At 43.9% G+C, this 16,413-nt stretch overlaps 1 protein-coding gene across 6 annotated transcripts in view; it reads right to left on the reverse strand.

Moving 5' to 3' along the window:
- The window catches only part of HDAC8 (histone deacetylase 8), a 298,463-nt gene that overhangs the window by 18,839 nt on the left and 263,211 nt on the right, over positions 1 to 16,413 (reverse strand). For 5 of the 6 annotated variants that reach the window (XR_005057141.2, XM_037002993.2, XM_017662711.3 and 2 more), the window contains one exon: positions 9,707 to 9,812. The exons of the other annotated variant lie outside the window; for it this stretch is intronic. Coding sequence is in view for 3 of the 5 variants with exons in the window: in XM_037002993.2 (XP_036858888.1) it covers positions 9,707 to 9,812 (106 nt within the window). In the remaining 2 variants the exon portion in view is untranslated. Of the gene's footprint in view, positions 1 to 9,706; positions 9,813 to 16,413 lie in introns of those variants that run through there. 6 annotated transcript variants of the gene reach the window in all.

The raw sequence follows: 16,413 nt of genomic DNA on the forward strand, positions 1-16,413 counted from the left end.
AGACTCACCTCAAACCCAAAGACATGCACAGATTAAAAGTCAAGGGATGAAAAAGATATTTCATGCAAACAACAGAGAAAAGAGCAGGTGTTGCAATACTAGTATCAGACAAAATAGACTTCAAAATAAAGAAGATAACAAGAGATAAAGAATGACATTACATAATGATAAAGGGCTCAGTCCAACAAGAGGATATAACCATTGTAAATATATATGCACCCAATAGAGGAGCAGCAGCATATGTGAAACAAATACTAACAGAATTAAAGGAGGAAATAGAATGCAATGCATTCATTTTGGGAGACTGTAACACACCACTCACTCCAAAGGACAGATCCACCAGACAGAAAATAAGGACACAGAGGCACTGAACAACACACTAGAACAGATGGACCTAATAGACATCTATAGAACACTACACCCAGAAGCAACAGGATACACATTCTTCTCAAATGCACATGGAACATTCCCCAGAATAGACCATATACTAGGCCACAAAAAGAGCCTCACTAAATTCAAAAAGATTGAAATCCTACCAACCAACTTTTCAGACCACAAAGGCATAAAACTAGAAATAAATTGTACATAGACAGCAAAAAGGCTCGCAAACACACGGAGGTTTAACAACATGCTCCTAAATAATCAATGGATCAATGACCAAATTAAAATGGAGATCCAGCAATATATGGTTACAAATGACAACAACACAAAGCCCCAACTTCTGTGGGACGCAGCAAAAGCAGTCTTAAGAGGAAAGTATGCAGCAATCCAGGTATATGTGAAGAAGGAAGAACAATGCCAAATGAATAGTCTAATGTCACAATTATCTAAATGGAAAAAGAAGAACAAATGAGGCCTAAGGTCAGCCAATGGAGGGACATAATAAAGATCAGAGAAGAAATAAATAAAATTGAGAAGAATAAAACAATAGAAAAAAATCAATGAACACAAGAGCAGTTCTTTGAGGAAATAAACAAAACAGATAAGCCTCTAGCCAGATTTATTAAGAGAAAAAGAGAGTCAACACACATCAACAGAATCAGAAACGAGAAAGGAAAAATCGCAACGGACCCCACAGAAATACAAAGAATTATTAGAGAATACTATGAAAAACTATATGCTAACAAGCTGGAAAACCTAGGAGAAATGGACAGTTTCCTAGAAAAATACAACCTTCCAAGACTGACCCAGAAAGAAACAGAAAATCTAAACAGACCAATTACCAGCAACGACATTGAAGCGGTAATAAAAAAACTACCCAAGAACAAAACCCCCGGGCCAGATGGATTTACCTTGGAATTTTGTCAGACATACAGAGAAGACATAATACCCATTCTCGTTAAAGTTTTCCAAAAAATAGACGAGGAGGGCATACTCTCAAACTCATTCTATGAAGCCAACATCACCCTAATACCAAAACCAGGCAAAGACCCCACCAAAAAAGAAAGCTACAGACCAATATCCCTGATGGGCGTAGATGCAAAAATACTCAACAAAATATTAGCAAACCAAATTCAAAAATACATCAAGAGGATCATACACAGTGACCAAGTGGGATTCATCCCAGGGATGCAAGGATGGTACAACATTCGAAAATCCATCAACATCATCCACCACATCAACAAAATGAAGGACAAAAATCACATGATCATCTCCATAGATGCTGAAAAAGCATTCGACAAAATTCAACATCCATTCATGATAAACACTCTCAATAAAATGGGCATAGAGGGCAAGTACCTCAACATAATAAAGGCCATATATGATAAACCCACAGCTAACATCATACTGAACAGCGAGAGGCTGAAAGCTTTTCCTCTGAGATCGGGAACAAGACAGGGATGCCCACACTCCCCACTGTTATTCAACATAGTACTGGAGGTCCTAGCCACAGCAATTAGACAAAACAAAGAAATAGAAGGATTCCAGATTGGTAAAGAAGAAGTCAAACTGTCACTATTTGCAGATGACATGATATTGTACATAAAAAACACTAAAAAATCCACTGCAAAACTACTAGAACTAATATCGGAATTCAGCCAAGTTGCAGGATACAAAATTAACACAGATAACAATTCCATTCATAATTGCATCAAAAAGAATAAAGCTAACCAAGGAAGTGAAAGACCTATACCCTGAAAACTATAAGACACTCTTAAGAGAAATTAAAGAGGTCACTAACAAATGGAAACTCATCCCATGCTCCTGGTTAGGAAGAATTAATATAGTCAAAATGGCCATCCTGCCCAAAGCAATATACAAATTTGATGCAATCCCTATCAAATTACCAATAGCATTCTTCAATGAACTGGAACAAATAGTTCAAAAATTCATATGGAACCGCCAAACACCCCGAATAGCCAAAGCAATCCTGAGAAGGAAGAATAAAGTGGGGGGGATCTTGCTCCCCAACTTCAAGCTCTACTACAAAGCCACAGTAATCAAGAAAATTTGGTACTGGCACAAGAACAGAGCCACAGACCAATGGAACAGAATAGAGACTCCAAACATTAACCCAAACATATATGGTCAACTAATATACAATAAAGGAGCCACGGACATACAATGGGGTAATGACAGTCTCTTCAACAGATGGTGCTGGCAAAACCGGACAGCTACATGTAAGAGAATGAAACTGGATCACTGTCTAACCCCATACACAAAAGTAAATTCGAAATGGATCAAAGAGCTGTATGTAAGTCATGAAAGCATAAAACTCTTAGAAAAAAACATAGACAAAAATCTCATGGACATAAACATGAGTGACTTCTTCATGAACATATCTCCCTGGGCAAGGGAAACAAAGGCAAAAATGAACAAGTGGGACTATATCAAGCTAAAAAGCTTCTGTACAGCAAAAGACACCATCAATAGAACAAAAAGGTATCCTACAGTATGGGAAATATATTCATAAATGACAGATCCGATAAAGGATTGACATCCAAAATATATAAAGAGCTCACACACCTCAACAAACAAAAAGCAAATAATCCAATTAAGAAATGGGCAGAGGAGCTGAATAGACAGTTCTCTAAAGAAGAAATCCAGATGGCCAACAGGCACATGAAAAGATGCTCCACATCGCTAATCATCAGAGAAATGCAAATTAAAACCGCAATGAGATATTGCCTCACACCAGTAAGGATCACCATCATCGAAAAGACAAACAACAACAAATGTTGGCGAGGTTGTAGAGAAAGGGGAACCCTCCTACACTGCTGGTGGGAACGTAAATTAGTTCAACCATTGTGGAAAGCAGTATGGAGGTTCGTCAGAATGCTCAAAATAGAAATACCATTTGTCCCAGGAATTCCACTTTGAGAAATTTGCCCTAAGAATGCAGCACTCCAGTTTGAAAAAGACAGATGCACCCCTATGTTTATCGCTGCACTATTTACAATAGCCAAGATATGGAAGCAACCTAAATGCTGTATAAAGAAATGTGGTACATATACACAATGGAATATTACTCAGCCATAACAAAAAAACAGATCCTACCATTCGCAATAACATGGATGGAGCTACAGGCTATTATGCTCAGTGAAATAAGCCAGGCAGAGAGAGACAAGTACCAAATGATTTCACTCATATGTGGAGTATAAGAACAAAGGAAAACTGAAGGAACCAAACAGCAGTAGAATCACAGAACCCAAGAATGGATTAACAGTAACCAAAGGGAAAGGGACTGGGGAGGATGTGTGGGAAGGGAGGGATAAGGGCGGGGAAAAAGAAAGAGGGCATTACTATTAGCATGTATAGTGCGTGGGGGGCATGGGGAGGGCTGTACAACACAGAGAAGACAAGTAGTGATTTTACAGCATCTTACTACGCAGATGGACAGTAACTGTGAAGGGGTATGTGGGGGGAACGTGGTGAAGGTGGGAGTCTAGTAAACATAATGTTCTTCATGTAATTGTAGATGAATGATACCCCAAAAAAAAGAATAAAGAAGAAAAAATTACCCATAATTCCAATGCCACCACCAGTGTTAACGACTGTTAGTATTTTTAGAAAATTTTTTTCTAGTTTTTTTATGCATATCCACACACTCACACATACACACATTATGTATCTTTACAAAACTGACACTGTATGGTATTAAGTCATTTTGTATCCTGGTTTTTTCACTGAACATTGTTATCATGAGCATATTGTTGTGTCATCAAATTATCTTTAAAAATTTTAATATGATGCAGCAAACTATTCCATGTAGATATACTGAGTCATTGTATCTTCCCCCAAATTCAACATATCAAAACAGAACATATCAAGTATACGTTTCTATAAAACACCCCACCCCCAACCCCCACCTTCAACAGCTCCCCATCACAGTTGGTATACAGGCTGGGAACCTCAGAGTCATCTTTACTCCTTCCTTTCTGTTTTATTCCCTATAAAGTGCTGATACTCTCTTCCAAACAGCTCTCAGCCATCTGGTTCAGGGTATCCTCCACAATCCTGCTCCAAATTCCTTCTAGGAAGCCCTGAAGCAAATGGGCAATCTGTCTTGGGATCAACCCTGCCTTTCAACTTATACTCATGGTTTCTCAGGAAGTAAGAAAAAGTGTGGAAGTAAGCCAGCCGCATTTCCATGGTGTGGAGGCCCACCAGGCAGGGGCACTGTGTCAAGCTTGGGGCTCCAGCAGGACCTGGACATTCCCAGACCTGACGCTGCAATTGCTAGTCCCTAGAAGAATGTCAATCCCAGGCTTTAGGCTGCCAGAGGACATGCTGCTTACATCCAGCACAGCGTTCTCCTGAGAATATTGCCATAGATACGCAAAGAGTCTCAGCTTGGGGCTGTGGAACTGTAAATGGCAGACTAGGGCTGGTGACCACAGTACACTTCAGGCAGCAGGAGTTTGGTGGATTGGCATCTTACACCTTCTGTCCTTCTCTTTTACTTCTCTACTCAGCTTCAAGTGGAGCTGACTGCTTGAGTTACAGTATTGTGGGGTGATGGGGGCATAGCAAGGGTGGGGGCTTAGGGAGGGCTCTAAGGCCTAGGTCAAGGGCCACAATTTCAAATTCTTCTCACAGCTGTCTGCCCCCTCTTTCCAGTGAGACATGGGATTTCAGGTGCTCTGCATCAATGCCACAGAAGGAGCTGGATGCATGGTGCATGGTGGGAAGAGGACAATTTACTAGGGGCGATTGGAAAAAGCAGGAGGATTTTGGAAAAATGGGATTGGATAAATGCAGGATGATGAATAGACTTGACAATGCAACACCGCAAAGAGAGGAGTGGTACTTGAAAAGGCCAAACAGCCTAATTCTAAAGCACCAGTTCAGACAAACCTCAGCTCATATGACTGCTCCACCACGTATTAGCACAGTGTGTGGAACATAGTAAGTGCTTAGTAATTACTGCTGAATGAATGAATATAGGTGACTTTGGCCAAATGACTTATCCTTTCTGAGCCTCAGTTTCCCCATCTGTAAGATAAATAATAACTATTACTGTTATTATTTCACCTGTGTTGTCTCTCCCCATACTTGCATCAGTTTCCTGCCACATCTCCCAAACCCTGTGCTTTAGAGGCTGCCATACTAAGCCTCCTTCATTAAGGTTCAGAAAAAGCAGATATACACAAAACCTTCTCTTCCCTCTTGTGTCCTCCCCCTCTTCCTTACCTCCTGGCCCCATTTGTTTCCTTTTCTATCCCAGGCAAACTTGGGGTACAGTCTGGGAACCCAGAGCAATTATAGAAACCTCCAGTTACAATCTCAGCACATACTCACATATGTACAACTCACCGTCCCTTCCCACTTTCCATACTCCTAAGGGTGGGCCTGTGCTACAGCATGAAGCTTTTGGCTCCCTAGGGACCCTGACTTGATTCAAACATCATCAGTACCAGCGACTAGAAGACGTCTACCTCTGTTTCTACCTCTGCAGAGCTAGCCAGGCTTGAGGAACTAGCCACCTCTGGGGACTGATCACACTGACACTGTTCCAGTGCTGAAAGGTCCACTGCAAGCTAATTCCTTTGGGGTATGTCAGCCAGAGTTAAAGCAAACTAGTTTGAGCATGTGAAGACAGTGTGAGAATGATTTGACATTAGTGATCATGAGCTAGGCTGAGCTATCCACTCTGTAACCCACACTTCCTTGTGAAAGATGACAGGTATCTTCAAGATTCATTGGCACGAGAAGAGCAATTTTGGGGAGCAAAACATAATAGTTTTTCTCTGTATAAAGCTAACAGCTTGAATTGACACTCCAAGGTTTTATTTTTGTCTTTTTTCCTCTCTGAAAGACTAATGGACAGCAAAGATGGGATAAGGTGAGGTCTAAATTTTCCTGTCCCTCCAGTCATCCTCTGGCATGTGGAATGCATCTTTATAAGATGAACCTTCTCAGGTTTGATCTCTGGTAGGTTAAAAACCCAGTTTTTTGTGTTTCTGAGGAATGTGGTGAGAGAGAGCAAAACCCCAAGCTCGAAGGCTGAACAAATTCAACTAGACATGCTAGCCGAACTTCCTCCCATAGAGTGGAGCTTAATCCACCCACTCCCTCACTGCCATCCCACCTCCCCAAATCAATCCGTGCCTCCCCCGCCCCAGCCTTTGTTTTTAATGTTGGGGAAGAGGGAAGGGAGGCACGGTGAGAAATAGCCTGCCTCACTGATGTTTTTATATGCAAGAACAAATGACAGTCTTGTAGGCAGGTTCAGGAAAATCTTTCAGAATGCAGAAAATTCAGCAGCCTTTCCACACTGACCATTGTCATGGCAACGCTCTATCTGATGGTAGCATGCGTCATCAGGTTGGAGGGGCACAGTCTCAGTATAGCAGGTTAGCCTGACCATTTTTAGCAACATTTGGACTTCTTTCTACTCTCATTTCTTCTAGTTTTAGCTGAATTTTCTTTTGGTTCTGGACTTGTGTCCTCTGCTTATTTGCATGGCTAGAACACAAGACTTTGTCAATATCAAAGGGATGACTAAATGGAAAATCTGAACATTTCTAGTATTCTACAGCCACTCGTCTTGCTGTCTGCCCTCCCTGGGTCCTCCCACTCCCCACTCTCAGCTGCTTAGTGTCTTCTTTTCCTCTCATCAGTTCTTTCCTATACACAGCATTACTTGCCCACCCACATCTACCAACCCCTGCACTATTACCATATTCTTTTTATTGTTTTTCTGTTTTCTCATTTTAATGTACAGCATGCTGGAATCTTAGGGTTAGAAGGAACTGTAACAATAATCCAGTACAATCACTCTCCCCTGGTGATGGGGCCCCTCTGCAGCATGATAGCTAAGTGGCTGTCTAGCCTCTGCTTTATGTGTCCAGCAATGGAGATGTCATTCCTTCCTGGGCAGCGTGTTCCACTTTGGACAGCTCTAGTTGTTAAAAAATTCTTCCTGCTACTGAATGAAAATCTGCCTTTTTAAAATATGTACCCATGGGTCCTAGCTCTTTGCCCTGTGATCACATAGACTCTGTCTATGCCCTCTGCTTCATGAAAGCCTCTCAGAGAGATGAAGCAGAGACCACATCCCCCTGGGTCTTCTTTTCTCCAGAAGTCCCAGCTGCTCCAACCAGACCTCTTGGAGCTTGGGCTCCAGTCCTCTTCCCATCCTGACTGACCTGGAGCATGCTCCTGTTTGTCTAGAGCTCTTTTAAAGTGAGGTTGATACTGCATCAGAATCTCTGGAGGCCACCTTGCCCTGATGACTCACACTGAGCTCCATGTTGACTAAAATCCCTAACTCTCTTCCAGACAAAATGCTACTAAAGCTACCTTGTATGTGTACAGTTGCTTTTGAGGAACAGATTCCTGGTTGATACATTTTTCTACCAGTTTAATTTCATTGTGTCAAAATCATAATATTGCTGTAACCTGTTAGGATATTTAAGAACTCTTGACTTCCATGTAACGTACATGTACTCTAAGATTTTCTACTATATTTTCACCAACCCTCAAACTGGTCTTTTATCTCAAGTCTCTTTAAAATTTATTCCTCTTTCGGGTTTCTTACCTTTCCTAGTTCTCTTCCCTTTAAATTACCTTCTTTATGTCTTCTCTCGCTTGTCATTTCAATTTCTTCAATAGCAAGATGTCACTACTCTCTGGAGATATGTATCTGGGTATGTGTGCAGGAAAGCATGAGGGCATACAGACATCTACACAAATGTAGGTGTGAGCAAGTAGCTGTAGAGGCTTGTATAGTTTCTTTGTTTCTATTGCTTTGTCTGTGCTCTATCAGGATTTAAAGCCTGGATGGGGGGAAAATGGCAAGGCTGAAAGAAGAAGGGTAAGAGAAGTTGGCCCAGGATCAGTCCCAGAGGAAATAGGAACTGTGTCCTAGGTCTGAGAGGGGCAGGAGGAAACTGGGGTAAGAGTGCTAGTGTTGATCAGGGCTGCAGCACAGTGAGAAGGGCTGGAGAAGGGCCAAGGATAGAAGGATCTGAAAGGCTTTAACGGTTGAACAAGGGAGGAGGACTTGGTTAGGAAGTGAAGATTTATGGCATTGGTAGCCATTGAGAGGCCAGAGTGAGGTGGCTTGAAACTAGGGTCAGGAGAAGGCTGAGGGGTATGGGACACCTTAGAGAAGCAATAAGCATTGCTGAGCATAACCTTATGACTGTATGACTTGTGAACTTAGAAAATGTTCTCTGCCCAACTGTTCTCTGTGACATGGAGTCCTTGCCTATGGACTTGGCTATTGTCACAGACTAGGCTCTAATAGAAGATAGGACCTTAATATAACCCTCAGCAAAGACCCCCCAGGACACAATGTGTTCCCTCTGATTAACTCCCATGCTGAACAGGCCTCCAATTCATGCTGGGTTCCACTTCAAAGAGGGAGTCAAAGGTAGCAGAATGGGTGTCATCTTGGTCATCATATGAATAAACACAGATATTTCACTCTCTAGAATGGGTGATATACCCTTGGCTTCTTAACTCTGAATAATTAGGACCCAAAAAGATATGCATGTGTACATACAAATTCAATTAAACAGGAAACTTGGTGCTGAAACTACTTTAAAAAAGTGGTAGATGAAGTGAGTTAAACTGTGAAGCAGTAGCTGGAGTTGGGAGGTGGGCTGTACCAGAAAGCTGAGGGCAGTGTCCCCCAAACCTAGTGGACAGTTGTGATCAAGAAGGCAGTAACCTGATGACAGCCATTTTCCCTCTGTTCAAAGGCCAGAATAATTGTTGGCCAGACCTAGGGAAGAGGAGGATGGGGAAGCAGCTCTATCTCTGGTGCCCTGGGTGAGACTGGGGTCCCCATTCCCAGGCCATTGGAATTCCTGACTACTCATTGTAGGCCCACAGTCTCTCAAGGCTCTACTGGACCAAGGAACCTCCCTGGAACAGAATGTGTGAGAGCCCCTCCTCTCGCCACCACAAGTCTTGATTTACTTGAACTTCTGTCATCTTAAAGAGGGTTTAACTGTTGCCCTTTTAAAAGAGAAAGTGTTCAGGGCACACATTAGAACTAGTTTTCCACTGGAGGTGCCTAAAGTTGAACCTTTTGTCCCCCTGAAGGTGACATTAGCTGGCCAAATGACAATCTTGGCCAGAGTGGCCAGTGTGGAATTCTAACTATAAGCTATCAGGCCAAGAAAAGGTTTCCCTTCCAAGTCAGTGAAACGATTAGCCACCAAAAGACAAATGGTATTTGTGGAAGCCCCCACTGATGGGCCGCCACAAGCTGGGTGGAATGAGGAGGACAGGACTCAAGGGTGGTGCTCACCTTTGATGTAGTTGAGGGTTTGCTGAACTCGGTGGGGCTCATTGCGGTCTGGTCGGCAGCTTGGTGTGATTTCCAGCACATAATCAGGGCCATATGCTGTGAAAAACTGCAAGGCAAAGGGAAAGGCCAAAAAAACAAACTAAACCACAGAAAGCCTCTAAACCACCACATACAAACAGAACAATCACAAGAAACCCACTACTACCGACAAGATAGGGGAGGCCCAGGTGGGCAGGGCTGGGTGCCACAGCAGGAAGCCCTGTCTTGGTGGTACCACTGCCCTTGTTCAAAACCTCTAGTGACAGTGACTGTTAAATTCTTTAGCTTGCTGTTCAGGGTTCTCTCTGCTCAGCTCTCAACTTCTCTCCCTAGTCTTAGCTCTTACTGCTCCTGTTCTCTAGCCACACTGGCCCACTATGGGCTGTCCCAAATCATACTATACTTTGCCCCCTCCTAGGCTCTTCATGATTGCTCTTCCTTGGGGCCTGCAAAGTCCATCCCCCAATCCTTGCTGCCTGGGAAAACTTCCCCATCCTTCCAGGCACTGCTCAAATGTCACCTCCTTCACAAAGCTGTCCCTCATTTTCCACCAACCTCCAGAGTATTCTGTTGGTACCTCTCTTATGGCCCTTGTTCAAGAAATAGACAGTGCTTGCCTGCCTTTCACATCTGGGTCACTGTGCTGGCTTCTTGGGGGCTCTGAAGATGGATAAGACCTTTTCTGGGGTCCCCTAGGTGTTCACAAGCCCATTCTAGATTGGACAGAGATTTTGCAACAGTGATCTGCACTCCCCACACTGGGTCATCAGCTCTTTGAAGGCAGGCAGCACCTTTGTCTTACTTGTCATCTTGGTTTTCACAGCCCATGGCAGCTGCCTATTAGTTTTGGTTGCCTTAAATTCCTGACCCAGGAATGTCAAACAAGCTTAGTTTCTCTACTTTTTCTTTCTCTATAGTAGAGTTTATTTGTTTTTAGATCCAAGGAATCAAAATAAAGGTTTTTGGATTCTATTTCTAGCTCACTAGATGACTCTTTGTGACCTTTGGTAAGTCACAATATCTTATTCAGCTCCTTCATTAGGGCCTGCTTGGGGAAAAGCACTCCATGACAAAGGGAATCATTCAGTTGGGATAAGTCTTTGAATGGGAAATACGCAGAGCTACTATTTCTATTTAGTTTCTAACAGAAATAGTATTTGTGCACACTCTCTGGAGAGAGAGCATATGGTCCTTAACATTACGTGCTTTCAATAGTGATATTGTTAGATGGTAAGTAAGCCAGGGAAATTCAAATTCCATGGGAAAAATTAGTACAGAGGACATGAAAAAAGGGATCTTGATATGTGCCATGAATGTGATGTCATTCAAAGAGCCTCTAAAAAAATCCAGGGTTATTGCCATTGCCACAAAATTATCCTTGTTAAGAGTCTGGATGTACATGTGGGAGAAGTTGTGGAACAATTGCTAAGGATTCGAGCAGGGTCTTTGTGGAATCCACAAGAGTAATTTGATGGGGAGATGGCTTTTGCACATCCATGACAGAAAACTCTACACATTTAATTAAAAGGAAAGTGCTTAAGACTGTGCCAATGCTTGTGATACCTTTGTGTGTGTGTGTGTGTGTGTGTGTGTTTGTATACTGACCTAGAAAGGAGAGAGTGGCCTAATTCCTTCCTGCTGGAGTTATTACTCTGGTGCCTGAAGGTCCAAGTTCTGGAGATAGACGAGGCCTTGAACAGAGATTATCTTTACCAAACCCAAATGTGGACCAGACAAGTAAGGTTACCTGGGGGACATATCCAGAAGCTAACCTATGCCCCCAACATGATCAAAGAAACTTGAGAGATTTGTACTTTTAGCCAAGCAGGGCCCCTCAGTCCAAGCCTGAGGACCTCATGGACCTTGCCTCTGGAAGAGAAGGCTTCAAACATGTGTGGCCCTTTCTCCTTACGTGGCCTCTCCTCCAGAGGGTGTCAAGTAGCATGCTCATTTCATGCATATGGAAAGACAGGTTTAAAGAGAGCTATAGAAGGAAGGCAGCTGTGATGCAACAGTCACTCTAGGAGACCCAAACTCCTGGCATCAAAATACTATAAAAACCAGAGGCAGGGGGCCTTGTTGAGGTATGGAGGAGGGAATGTACTATCTCCATCTATGAAGGTAACACTGCTGACCATCAGTCAGCAAGACATAGTGTGAGCTATCTGTCGAGGGCTGAGTGTTGGGAACAACACATCCTCATTGTGAGTGCCTACCACATGGTTACCCACACTCTCCTACTTTTGTCCTCTCTTGGGTTTAACCAAGAGCATACAAACCCACAAATAACCCATTCTCTGCTGAGGCAGGCTGGCTGCAGGGAATAGTCAAGTCTGGGTTTCTAAACATTTATCCATCTTTGCCAATCACATATTACTTCCAGGATCTGCTTTTGTGCACTGTTTTCAGGCTAGGGGACACAGATGATTTAAAAAGGCCCCTGTTTTGTGATGCAGTTACACATGGTGCCTTGGCTGGTCCCAGCCTTGGGAAGCTGGCCTGGGGCTGAGGGGAGCGACAGGTCCTGGGAAAACAGACATAGTATCAAAGGCAAAAGTGGTGCCCTCTTTTCCTCTGGGGATCTTTCGTGGTATTTCTATGTTTCTATGTGATATTATGCTTTCTATTTTTGTGCTCATTATTTTCTACTGGATTATTCTGCAAAGGCAGAAACTTCTGTCTCATTCTCTTTGCATAGCCTGTAGAGTTGAACCCATCATCAAAGATTCTCCTTAAACCTTTATTTTAAAATTATGCTGATTGAAATTAATTCACAAAAGATTTAGCTGGCTGTTCAGTTAATTCTGTGGAATAATGCAACTCATAACATTATAGCTTCTCTAAACTCTTGAGGCAGCATGATGAGGTGGAAAGAGCACTGGCTTTAGAGTCTGGCAGAGCTGGGTTGTCATACTGGATTTAGCTGGGTGCCTCAGGCCAGCTTCTTAATCTCTGTTTCTCCAGTGCTACCAGAGGGATGATAAATGCCAATCTGGCTGGGTTTCTAGGAACCACTGAGATAATGTACACAAAAGGGCCTAGCACAGGACCCAACGCATAGTAGGACTTCAGGGAATGTAAACTCCTTTCTCCTGAGGAGAGAGGCCCTTGCCTAACTGGACCTCACCCATATCCTGGGGGGTGTTGGGGCAAGCCCTTGGGGCTGCAATGCAGAAAGATGAGCCTGTTCATCCTGCCAGGTAAAGCCCAGCAGCCCTAGTGTTCTCTCCATTTGCTTAAGTCATAAGCTCTGCCTAGAGCCTGTGGGGAAACTGACTTCTCCCACAGTCACCTGCCACTTGCTACTTACTGGCGAGGCAGAAAGGAAATCTGATCGCAGAAGGCAAAGGAGATGTTGGAGTGGAGGGATTTCACCAGCACTAGAAATAGCTCAAGGCTCCACCCTGAGGCTGCCCTCCAGCCCTGAAGAGGAAAGGAAATGGGCAAGCAGCAATCCCATTCACAGACAGGTGGAGCAGGCGGTGAAAGGGGCCAGCCAGCCTTCAAGTGAAAATGCTGTCCTTAATCTCAGCAAAAGGAGGGAGGTTCTAACCCTTCTCCACCCCGTCCCCTTTTCCTTTAGTACCTCTTTGGCTTTCCAGGTTTCAGTTTATACATTTTTTGAGCAAAACATGGTAGTGGGAAGGGGGCAAATGGAAAATACGAGGTGGGGCTGATGGACGGGAGCTGAAGGTAATGGTTGCTTGATAGTCCCTTCTGGACCCAAGAACCAATGAATAAAGAAATGGAAATAGCTCAGGGCTCATCTGGTACAGCTTGGTATCTTTCTTGCTCAGTGCTCTCCTCTCTTGTTCAAACAACACAAACAGCAAGCACTTAGGTATTTGGTCAAAGAGCTGTTCAGAAGGTGCCTTCAGGTTGCTGTTATTCCTTCACAACCCTATTCAGTCACAGGGAACCAGGCCATAAAACTGGACTTGCCAGTTCTTTCATCCTTCCTTCAACATTTCTTAAGTACCTACTGTGTGTCTGACTAGGAAAGTCACTGGAATACAAAGACAGTAAGACAGATTTCATAGGAAGGATTATAGAGCAGTGCGATGAGAGGTGTAATGATGACACTAAAGATAAAAGTTGGTAACAGTTAACATTTATTAAAGGCTTATTATATGTCAGGCACCTAAAGTGTCTCAGCACTTGTTATAGATTGACTAACAGAATTCTCACAACCAACTCATACCGACGTACTACAATTATTTCCATTTTAAAATGAGGATCTGAAACACAGAACAGTCAGATAACTTCACTGAGGTCACAGAGCTAGCACATGTGTAACTGAGACATTTGAACCCAGGTCATTCTGTAGGTCAGCACTACTTACAGGAACCTCCAAGCTACCCCAGAGGAAGTGACTGCATAGGTGGCTCTGCAAAGGGGATATGGCAAGTGGGAGGGAGGCATTTCCAAAAGAGCTGGGACAAAGGCAGGGAGTGTGGAACAGAACAGCACATTTTACGCAATTTAATGATTTGATGTGGCTCGAGTGTAGGGCATAAGGAGAATCAGGACACACAGCTGGGGAGGCAGGCATGAGTCTCATGTTAGGTGCCTGCCTGCTTCTCACACTAAGGCATTTGTGGGCTTTATCCCAGACTGGAAGGTCCATGAGGGCAGGACATGGTTTTGCTCCTTGCTGTATTGCCAGTTTCCCAAATAGTGCTTGCATCTAGTAAGTGGCAAATAACTATTTGGGGGCTAAGTGGGTGGAAACCTGGTGGAGCTTGTAAATGAGGGAATGAAGAGGTCAGCTGTACACTTTACAGGGCTCAGTGGCCACAGTGTGGAGAATGGTGATGGGAGGGATGCAAGCAGGGAGACATGTGAAAAGGCTGGTGCTTCAGTCAGTGATGAGGAACAGGCCTGAATGAGGATAGTTGTGGGAGGAATGGAGAGACTGAAAGACTGAAAATATAGCACCAATAGGACTAAACAAATGAATTGGATGTGGGAAGGTAGGAAGGGAGAGTCAAGGATTTCTGGCTGTGTAGGAGGATGAGGAATACAGGCAGAGGACAAGGGCTCAGGGCAGGGTGTGTGTGTAAGGTGGGGTTTCAGCAGGGGGCAGGTTGAGGGTCAGGATCATGATGATAGAGTGGTCTGGAGTTTCAGAGAGAGGTTGGGCCTAAGATACAGTATCTGTGCTAGAGATTTGGGAGCTATCAGTGATATGAGGGAAGTGGACGAGACTTGCCGGGAACTGCCGTTGTTGGCAGGGGAGGCTTACCACAAGGTGAGAAGAGAGGAGAGGCAGGGAAAGAGTCATGGGCGACCTCTACTGCTTCGGAGATGGATAGAGGGTGTGTAAATGGTTCTGGCAACAATTTGAGATCTGTAGAGAGATTAAATAAACGAAGGGGAGTCTTTTGATTTGCCCATGGTAAGGAGACCTTTGCTGAGGCAAAGTCAGTGGAGGGTGTGAACAAGGCCTGACTGCAGTGGGCTGAAGTGTCACATGGGAGGAAGTGGAGATGAGCATGATGGTAAGAACGCACTCTCTTTTTCAGAGTTTGACATGGGTGGGGCTGAGGTAGGGTAGGTGTTTTAAGATGGGAGGATCTTAAGAATATTTATAGACTGAGGGGAAGAGCCCATAGGAGGGGAATCTGAGGCAACCTGATAGGGATTTAGAGTTAGTTGTGCCTGCCTTTTTGGCCCCTTATCCAGAGCTCCATGGGGTAAGAACCCTGTTTTATTCATATTTATATTACTTACAGGTCCTAGCATAGGGCCTGGAAAACAATGGGTACTCAATTCATGTTTGTTGAACAAATTAAATAAAATGTGTTTGGGATTTTGAGGAGATTGACATCCAGCAGGGAGAATTAGGGTCTTGAAGGCTAGGGTGATTGCCAACAGGCAGGGATGGGGTGGGGTTGGGCATAGTCCATGGAGGCAAGAGAATGCAGGACAAGTCTGGGGAGCAGCAAGTATAGTAAGTTGGCTAAAGGTAGAAAAGGAGAGCATGGAGAGCCTTGAATCCCAGGTGTATGTGATAAAGATAAAAGTAATGACAGTTAACATTTATTAAAGGCTAATTACATGTCAGGCAGCTAAAGTGTCTCAGCACCTTTTATGGATTGACTAACTTAATTCTCACAACTAAGTCATACAGATGGGAGCTATTGTGACAGGCACCAGGGCAGTGTCTGGACTGGAGCTGTGCCTTTGGAAACTTGGGAGCAGTGTACAAATGCTGGGTGACCAGCGGGGAGGCTTCTGTAGTAGTTCAAGAGGGAGACAACAAGGGCTTGAACAAGGGTGATTGCTGTGGAGATGGAGAGGAAGGGAAAGGGCCATTGTGAAGGATGATTCCCCAGGACTTTGCTCACTGGCTGGCTGTGGAGGAAAAGAGAGAGGGGAGAAGTCACAGTTGACTCCTAGATTTTGAGTCTAGGTAAGTGGGAGAATCATAGTGCCATCAATGGAGTTGGGGCAAATGAACAGGAAGAGCTAGTGTGGCTATGGAAAGGTTTAATGTGGCTAAGGACTTGGGTTTAGTTGGGTCTGAGATGACAGCAGGGCATCTGGGTCACCATGCTTAGTAGGAGAAATGATGATGGTGTGTGGAAGTGAGGTCATGGCTGAGGCCTAAGGTCGTAGGGGCTTTTAAGAAAAAGGAACAGTGAACAGGCAGAAAAAGAGCAACC

This window comes from Manis javanica, chromosome X, assembly GCF_040802235.1.
Source record: "Manis javanica isolate MJ-LG chromosome X, MJ_LKY, whole genome shotgun sequence".
NCBI lineage: Eukaryota > Metazoa > Chordata > Mammalia > Pholidota > Manidae > Manis > Manis javanica.